The sequence below is a fragment of the Otolemur garnettii genome, unplaced genomic scaffold (assembly GCF_000181295.1).
Source record: "Otolemur garnettii isolate 467f Iridium unplaced genomic scaffold, OtoGar3 scaffold00032, whole genome shotgun sequence".
NCBI lineage: Eukaryota > Metazoa > Chordata > Mammalia > Primates > Galagidae > Otolemur > Otolemur garnettii.
In genome coordinates this window covers 4,071,360-4,080,979 of record NW_003852427.1, presented here as the reverse complement: position 1 = coordinate 4,080,979, position 9,620 = coordinate 4,071,360, and the positions used below count along the sequence as shown (strand labels likewise).

At 36.4% G+C, this 9,620-nt stretch overlaps 1 protein-coding gene across 2 annotated transcripts in view; it reads left to right on the top strand.

Annotated features, from left to right (window-relative positions):
- TOPBP1 (DNA topoisomerase II binding protein 1) overlaps positions 1–9,620 on the top strand; it is an 80,925-nt gene that overhangs the window by 55,805 nt on the left and 15,500 nt on the right. For both annotated transcript variants that reach the window (XM_003789402.3, XM_023513046.1), the window contains 6 exons: positions 577–743; positions 1,143–1,254; positions 4,322–4,485; positions 5,394–5,531; positions 6,564–6,653; positions 6,829–6,990. In XM_003789402.3, the coding sequence (XP_003789450.1) occupies positions 577–743; positions 1,143–1,254; positions 4,322–4,485; positions 5,394–5,531; positions 6,564–6,653; positions 6,829–6,990 (833 nt within the window). The remainder of the gene's footprint in view (positions 1–576; positions 744–1,142; positions 1,255–4,321; positions 4,486–5,393; positions 5,532–6,563; positions 6,654–6,828; positions 6,991–9,620) is intronic.

Below are 9,620 nucleotides of genomic sequence, written 5' to 3'. Positions count from 1 at the left end.
GAATGTCGTGGCATCATAGCTCACAGCAACCTCAAACTCTTGGGCTCAGGTGATCCTTTTCCTCAGCCTCCTGAGTAGCTGGGACTACACATGCCTGCCACAACACCTGGCTGTTTTTAGAGACGTGATCTCTCTCTGGCTCAGGCTGGTCTTGAACCTGTGAGCTCAGGCAATCTACCTGTCTCGGCCTCCTGGAGTGCTAGGATTACAGGCGTGAGCCACCACGCCCAGCATCCTCATACTCTTGAGCTCAGTAGATCCTTTTGTCTCAGCCTCCCAAGTAGCTGGGACTTCAGTCGCCTGCCACGAGTGTCTAGGTTTTTCTATTTATAGTAGAGACGGGGTCTTGCTCTTGCTCAAGCTGGTCTCAAACTCCTGAGCTCAGGCTATCCACCTGCCTAAGACTACCAAAGTACTAGGATTATAGGCGTGAGCTGCTGCTCCCAGCAGGGTACTTTTTACATTCCAGAGTCTGTATTTAACTTCTTCGTGGCTAAGAAAGTAGAGAATATTTTCTAGAATTTGTTCTTGGTTGTATTTGGATAATATCACACTGCAGCATTTTATTGCCCTCAGCTGTCTGTGACCCTGGAAACACATGTGTGACTGAAGCCCCAAAACACCCGACCTCTGAAGAGCTGGAAATGCCAATAAAAGACAGCCACCTTATCCCAACTCCTCAAGCCCCCAGTATTGCCTTCCCTCTCGCCAACCCACCTGTGGCTCCACAACCTAAAGAAAAGGTTTGTTGATCTTTGGCATGGGGATAGGGTTTTTAGATATTGCTATTATGCTGTATTAGAAATTTGTTGATGTCACTATCATGGGTTCATCAAATGTTGAAATTATATTTCTTTGCATTGTATTATTATTTGTATATTTGATAACTTAGAAGACTGAAGGGAAGAGAGGGGGGTTGGTAAGTTGTCACCTAGCAGGCACAATGTAAGAGTGTATGACACCTCCTGGGTGAAGGGCTCAACTACAACTTGGACTTTACCTAGCAGATGCAGATAATGTAACTTAATTGTATGTACTCTTATTAATCTGAAGTTTAAAAAAGACTGAGTAAAATCATTTTAAAAGAACTGTATGCCTTAATTTTAATGCTAATTTTTTCTAAAATAAAACTTTCATTCCAGATTATAGCAATAGAGGAGACACATGAAGAATTAAAGAAACAGTACATATTTCAGTTGTCATCTCTGAATCCTCAAGAACGTATTGATTATTGTCATTTGATTGAAAAACTAGGTACTAATATGTTACTTAAAAATTCTCAAATAGTAACCTTTGGAAGTCAAATGCAGTAAATATTGATATGTCTAAGGTCTGGAAATTGAGAAAAAGAATATGGGTGACTTTTCTAAGACATTGAGTCAGCATTGGAGCTTTGATCTTTATAAAGCACTGATCTCAATCTAAAGTCATTGAGTCATGGAATTTAAAGATTAACATTGAAATGAACAGTTAACGTTTAAAAATCTTCCGTGCTGCTTTGAGCATTTGTTCAATGATGAAACCTTTGACAAAAATCAACAAAATTATAGTTAGAATATAAATAAAACCACATTTTAATGAACTCGGTAGTGCTATCTAGGGAGGAGCTCCTTATATAACATTATTCTTATTCTACGAGTTCTAGAAGCAGCATACTAGAAGATTTACCTGATGTGCTTTAGCAGCACTGTTCAGTCAAAATAGAATCTGAGCTACATGTCATTAAAATTTTCTAGTGGCCACTTTTAAAAACTAAAAAGAGACAAGTAAAATTAAGGGTATATTTTATTTAACCCATTATATAGAAAATTCAACATATAATCAGCATAAAATATTCGTGAGGAATTTTACATTTTTTTTAGTAAGTCTTTGAATCTGGTATACATTTTACATTTCTAGCACATACCAGTTTGGACCAGTTGTGCTTCCATTTTTTATTTTTCTTAGGAGGGGTCTCACTATGTTGCCCAGGTATAGTGTGATGGCACTGTCATAGCTCACTGCAGCCTCAGACTCCTAGACTCAAGCAATGCTCCTGCCTCAGCCTCTTAAGTGCTGGGACTACAGGTGCACACCACTGTGCCTGTGTTTCTGGTGCTACTCTGCATTAGACAGTGGGGTTGGGAAGATTATAATAAGAGAACTTAATCTGACACCTTGATACAGAAAACATTAAGAAATAATGGTTGTTTTATAGTGGCCCTGAGTCATCAAGGAAAGATCAAATGTATTTAATGCTATTTTTTAAAGAACATGGAGACCTATTATAACTTTTTTTTTTAAAGTCTCTGTCAAATATGGTTGTACACTTAAAAAACTGTTTCTTCTTGGAAACTTTACTTACATGGGACACTTTGCTGATAAATTAGCTGGGATTATAAATCAGAATTACTAAGCTTTACTCACCAAAATGAAAGCCTTTAAGTGTCTAGTTCTTACAGACTTTTTCATCTCTGGAAACTTTGAACAAGCGTAGTAGTAATTAGCATTAGAAGAGGAGCAGAGGTAAATGAGTACAGATTGTGCTGGAATTGGGAGTCTGTAACTCTAGGGGTTTTCTGATATTAGAATGCAAAGAGACATAATGCTATTATATCCAGCACTTCATTTATAAATGAAGCAACTGTGGCCAACTGATACATAAATAAATCAGGCTATTGTATTGTCTGGATCACAGAATAATAAATTTTCAATGTAGAACTAGAAGTTGATATTAGTATGAAATTACACCTTGTTCTTTTGTCACTGTGATCCTGAGTAAGTTACGCTCTCAGTTTCCTCTTGTATAAATGAAGATAATAACAGTAACTTTTATTGGATTGGGAGGATTAAAAGAGTTAATAATCTAGACCACTTATAATAGTTCCTGGCATATAGTAAATGCTCAAAATATGTTGCTGCTGTTATTAGAGTCATCTGTAAATCATGAGTAGAGATTGGATGTTTTGTTAACATCTTAAGAAAGTCCTTGATAGAACTCAGCCTAACCACTAGTGAACCTATAAAAGTGTAGGTCAGTAGCCACACTTAGGTAGCTTATATTTACTTACGCCTTCTTCTTTTCTCAAAGTCAGGCTTCATACACATACATGTATATCATACACATACATGTATATCAGTATATCAGTAGCTCAGGGAAAAAAAAAAACACGTTCATTTATTGCTGTTCATCTCTTATTTATATGTTTTCCTCCCCAGCTTCCATGTTGATCTACTGACCATATTTCCATTCACAAAAAAATTGAGCAAGGATTTAGTATTGAGACAACAAAGAATTTTTATCAATTATAGTAGATCTGATAATGGCATTGTGGTTATTTAAGAAAATTTCTGTATATTAAAAATGCATACTCAAATATATAGGGGTTAAGTAACATGATGTCTAGAATTTGTTTTAAAATAGTTCAGCTAGAAAGGGGGAAAAGTAAAGGTTGCAATTTTTTTTTTGTTTTTTTGAGACAGTCTCACTTTGTCAACCTCAGTAGAGTGCTGTGGCATCACAGCTCACAGCAACCTCAGACTCTTGGGTTCAAGCGATTCTCTAGTCTCAGCCTCCCTAGTAGCTGGGATTATAGGTACCCACCACAGTGTCCAGCTATTTTTTGTTGCAGTTGCCATTGTTGTTTTAGCTAACCCAGGCTGAGTTTGAACACGTTAACCTCAGTGTATGTGACTAGCATTGTAACCACTGTACTACAGGTGCCCAGCCAAGGTTGCAAAATTTTGACCTAGGTAGCTAGCGTATATAAGTCTTTGAATCTGGTACACATTTTACATTTATAGCACATCTCAGTTTGTTCATTTTAGTATCTTATCTACTTTTGTATTTAAATTTTTTATAATAGACTGTGTGCAGTGACTCATGCCTGTAATTCTAGCACTTTGGGGAACTGAGGAGGGAGGATCACTTGGCCAGTAGTTTAAGACCAGCCTAGGCACCTACCTAGAGAGACTCCTCTCTATCAAAAAAAAAAAGAGAGAGAGAGAGAAAGAAGGGGATGGTGGCATGCCTTAAACCTGTAGTCCCAGCTACTCAGAAGGCTGAGGCGGGAGGATTGCTTGAGCCCAGAAGTTTGAGGCTGCAGTGAGCTGTGATCGCAACTTCATTCCAGCTTAGGGCAACAGAGTATGACCCTGTCTCAACAAAATAAAATTTTTCATAAATTTATTTTACTTTATATGTGAAATAATTGTCAGTCAAGGGTTTTTTGTTTATATAGCTTGGTGCATTTTGTTTATAAGTAATTTCTATGCATAGTTGAAATTATATGTTTCCTAGAAAGGAGAACCAATAAAATACAAGCATTTTTCTCTACTTAAGGTGGATCAGTGATAGAAAAGCAGTCTTTTGATCCCAATTGTACACACATTGTTGTGGGACATCCTCTTCGAAATGAGAAGTACTTGGCCTCAGTGGCTGCTGGGAAATGGGTGCTCCACCGCTCCTACCTTGAAGCATGCAGAACTGCTGGCCACTTTGTGCAGGTGTGTATTCACTGTCGAAGATTTATTTTTCTAAAGATTTGTGAAGATTTCTAACTTTATTTAAGCACATCTACCAACTCCTTATATAATTGAAGTAACCAAATATAGCCAAATTATATGGTTATTTATAAGGTTTTCAATAGCTAAGCAAAAAAATTAGAGATCACAAAACCAGATTACTATAATTTTTAGAATTACTGTAAAACCTCTGTAACTGGATCACCCAGGGGACTGTAACAAACTGGTCAACATGGAGAGGTGGTCAACATAAGGAACGAGGCCTTAGTACATGTGGTGCATGTCTGATCTAGGAAAATTAGTTCAGTTTAAGCAGGTGGTCAATGTAGGGAGGTGGGCAACTATAGAGGTTCTATTGTATATAATTTTAATGTTAGTGGTTTAATTGAAAGAAAATTCTTTTAACATTGGAAGGTTTCAAGATTATCTCATTGTAAGCTTTTATCTTTACTACTGGCCCATTAAATATAAAACTAATTGTTTGCTGTATTTTGGTTTCTGACTGTTCATCACAATAGTATCCACTATGTAGTTTTAGAAGTTTTTAGTCAATCTCTTAGGCATCATACCTCTTCTGAGACTATGTCCTTTGGTGGAGTTAGTCTTACAGCAAGTAAAGCCCGATATGTTTGAGCAAGTGAAGCTCATTAAAAACATATGCATTATTTTTGGATTTCTAATTAAAAACCAGATATACTTGGCTCTTCTATGAAACCAAATTTATATTTTCTTCCATATCACAAAATGATGCTTAGTTCTTTCTGTAATTATAACAATTGAATGTATAGCTTTAATTATTAGACTATGGGTTCCTTGAGGACAAAAACCAGTATGCAACACAGTGACTCCCCACATTATAGAAACTCAAATTTGGTGAACATATTCTCTAGGAAGAAGACTATGAATGGGGAAGTAGTTCCATACTTGATGCTTTGACTGGAATCAACGTACAGCAAAGAAGACTAGCACTTGCAGCAATGAGATGGAGGAAAAAATTACAGCAAAGACAAGAATCAGGCATTGTTGAGGTATTAACATACATACTTATGTGGGTAATATAAGTGGCATTCCATATTATGACTGTACCAATTTATTTTTAAGAATTTGCTTGACCACGTAAAAATAATTCTACTTGTCTTATAATGTGGGCATTCTAACATTGAGCTTAATGTAAATTCCTAATTCTTCTAATTGTGTTCAAGATTTATATATATATATATATATATATATATCATATATATAATGTGGATGGCTCTTTTATTAATAATTTATGTGTGTAAAATGTGGCCCATCCTGTTTTGTTTTTTTGAGACCAAGTCTCGCTGTGTCATCCTCCGTATTTTTTGTTACTGTTGTTGCAGTTGCATTGTTGTTATAGCTGACCAGGGCTGGGTTTGAACCTGCCAGCCTGAGTATATGTGGCCGGCACCCTACCCATTTAGTTGCGGGCACTGCCCAATTGCAAGTATCTTAAAATACTATTTTTATTCATCAATGCTTTAAAATTATAGTAATTCAACCTACCATTTTGTCTTGTGATTTAATGCATTAATTTAAATTAAATCTATTATTATATCACAGATTTGTTATTAATATTTTGATAACTTTCAATAAAATTATTTCCTTTGGCTCGGTGCCCATAGTACAGTGGTTATGGTGCTGGTCACATGCACAGAGGCTGGTGGTTTTGCACCTGGCCTGGGCCAGCTAAACAACAATGACAACTGCAACAACTAAAAAATAGCTGGGTGTTGTGGCAGATGCCCGTAGTCCCAGCTACTTGGAAGGCTGAGGCAAGAGAATTGCTTAAACCCAGGAGTTTGAGGTTGCTGTGAGCTGTGACACCATGACACTCTACCAAGGGTGACATAGTAAAACTCTGTCTCAAAAAAAAAGAGAGAAAGTATTCTAACCAGAGACAGTTATGCTATACACTATGGTAAAAGAAATTCTATAAAATTTGTTGACATAAAACTAAGTCTACAGATAAAATCGTGCATTATCTGTACTATTGTGTTATTTTCCATATGATTTCAATACTGATTATTTTTTATTTGTAGGGGGCGTTTAGTGGTTGGAAGATTATTTTACATGTTGATCGGTCTCGAGAAGCAGGGTTCAAACGCCTTCTTCAGTCAGGAGGAGCAAAGGTTTGTAATGAATTAATTTACTGAATTTTTTACATAAATAATAATCTAGCCAAGGTTACTATGATTGTTCTTCACTTTCTCTACTTTTTGAGATGGTAATCCTTAAGTACATATTATATAGTTGAACTACTTCAGAATGCTGATTCACTGTGATACATTCTTGTTTTTTTATTAGGTGCTACCTGGCCATTCTGTATCTTTATTTAAAGAGGCCACACATCTTTTTTCTGACTTTAATAAGCTGAAACCAGATGACTCAGGAGTTAACATAGCAGAAGCTGCTGCTCAGAATGTATATTGTTTAAAAACAGAATACATTGCTGATTATCTCATGCAGGTTTGTAATCCTATCTTTCACCTCCTTATTACTGGAGATCTGTTTATATGTGTAATACAAATCAAATGTCTGACCTTGACTTGTTTTTAGTAAAATGTTAATTTTCCATTATTCTTCTCTATTCAGTCCCTTTCAGTTTCATTCTGTTTTTAAAAAATAATACATATATAAACATTTAGCTTGAGAGTTAAATATGAGAATGGCATAAAAATCTGGGGACCTCTAAAAGCTTTAAAAGTGCTCTTTATTTCCAGCCTTTATATCTACAGTTTAAAAAAAAAAAAGTGCTCTTTAAAATGGTGGAATATAAAGAAAGCAGACATTGATTCCAGGAGTCCAAGGAGAAACATTTATCCAAAGGTCTTTGTTTAGTTTTCTTTACCTTTTGCATTGATAGGCAGTAAATTCCTATGTTAGACCCTGTGGTAAATTTCAGTGTTTGCTACATGAAGGGCTTACTTACTACAGTAATACTCAGAATTGTCTTGTGGTGTGTGATTTGAATGGACAAGGAAGAAAATCTGACACCAGGTGCCTGAAGGGCCATTAGGAGTTAATCAGTAGAGTACGACACGTAATCATAAGTGTCTTACGAAGGATTTCTAAGGAATGGTATAGAAATAAGGGGAATCCAAAACTTAGCCTGCCTTGTGATTTTGCTTCTTCTGTTTTGTGATTGCTCAGGATTTAATAGACAGAATGCCTAAAACATAAATGTGAAGCCTTAATCATAAAACAGTAAGCTCACTGATTATGAATTAGTAACTCAATAATAGCTTTCCTTAATCACCTAAGTAACTTATAAAAAAGCTCAATTTATTGAGGTGTGGGGTTTTAAAATTTTACTTAATTGTAGAAAAATGCAAGGGTTAGGGAGATATCGCCATCTCTTTTAGCATTTCTGATCAGTATTTATTGGTCACCTATACTGTGCTAAGTGCTTGTATGTGAATTCTATTTCATTTTTATATGAACTCTCAGTGAATGTAAATAGTTAAAGCAGTGAGCTTTGCAAATTGGCATTTCCTAAAGAAACGTGAATCAACTAAAATATAATATAATGGAAAAGAATGAAGAGACATAAAAATAAGAGGTGAACAACACCTAAATTAGTTCCATATATAACAATATCTAATGTTGATTGAGCATCCATTTGCCAAGCACTGAGTGCATAAGTTATTTTAATCTTCTCATGACCTTTTGAAGGATTGTATTATTACTCCCATTTTTAAAGAAGAGGGAAATAGGGCTAAGAGAAATTAAATACTTGTTCAAAGTTACTCACCTGAAGCACAGACATTCTGATTCCAGATCCCATGCTTTTAACCATTATTTTATACTGATTTTTTTTTTGTCACCATTCTTGGAACCTATCACATTGTCCAGTATTTAGTAAATAATAAATGAAGAAAGATTTAGCCAGCTGTTATGGCAGGTACCTATAATCCCCGTTACTTGGGAGGCTGAGGCAAGAGGATGGCTTCAGCCTAAGAGTTTGAGGTTGCTGTGAGCTAAGACACTATGGCACTCTACCAAGAGCAACAAAGTGAGAATCTGTTTCAAAAAAAAAAAAAAAGACTAGCAATACAACTGAACAGTATAGATGTTTCAGAGAACAAATGAGAATTGTTGAACAAACAAAATACAGTAGAACCTATGTAAGTTGGCCACCCAAGGGACTATAACAAACTTGTCAACAGAGGTGTCAGCATAAGGAACTAACCTGCTGTACTGATATATACATGTGGTGCCTGTCTGGTCTGTGAAAATCAGGTCAACTTAAGGAAGTGGTCAACTATGGGGGTTCTATTGAATAATGAGATAGAAGATTGAAGAAATCTTTTCTGATCTGAGCCAGAAAGAGAAGATACCTTAGGCTGGGCACCCGTAGCTCAGTGGTTAGGGCGCTAGCCACGTGCTGTGGAACTGGTGGGTTTGAACCCAGCCCGGGCCTGCTAAACAAACAAAAAGATACCTTAAAAAACAAAAACATTCAAACCTGTCTCTTCTTCCCTACAGCTCTAAATATCTAAAGACTGGCAATGGCATCCATATGATTGAGGGGGAAAGTTGGCCACCCATAGATTTCATATATAATCAAACTTTCATATGTAAAGAGAAATATATATAGAAGGACTCAAGTATACCATATGTATCTTCCTGAAAAAAATTATTTGGTAAATCCAAAGCCAGCTAACTAGACATCAACATCAAGAACTCAGGATTAGGCCAGCAGTGGCTCATGCCTACAATCATAGCACTCTGGGAGGCCAATGCAGGTGGATCGCTTGAGCTCAGGAGTTTGAGACCATCCTGAGCAAGAGAGTGAGCCACCTCTACTAAAAATAGAAAAACTAGCTGGATGTTGTGGCAGGCACTGGTAGTCCCAGCTACTTGGGAGGCTGAGGCAAGAGGATCACTTGAGCCCAGGAGTTTGAGGTTTCTGTGAGCTATGATGCCATACCACTCTATCCAGGGTACAAAGTGAGAGTCTGTCTCGAAAAAAAAGAACTCAGGATTGCTACCAGTTGATATTTAGTGTCCCCTCATATAATGGAAGTAATCCAAAATGTGAAGCAAAATTTATGTTCCCAAAACAGTTTAGTTAGAAAAGTAAAAAACAGGCTCGG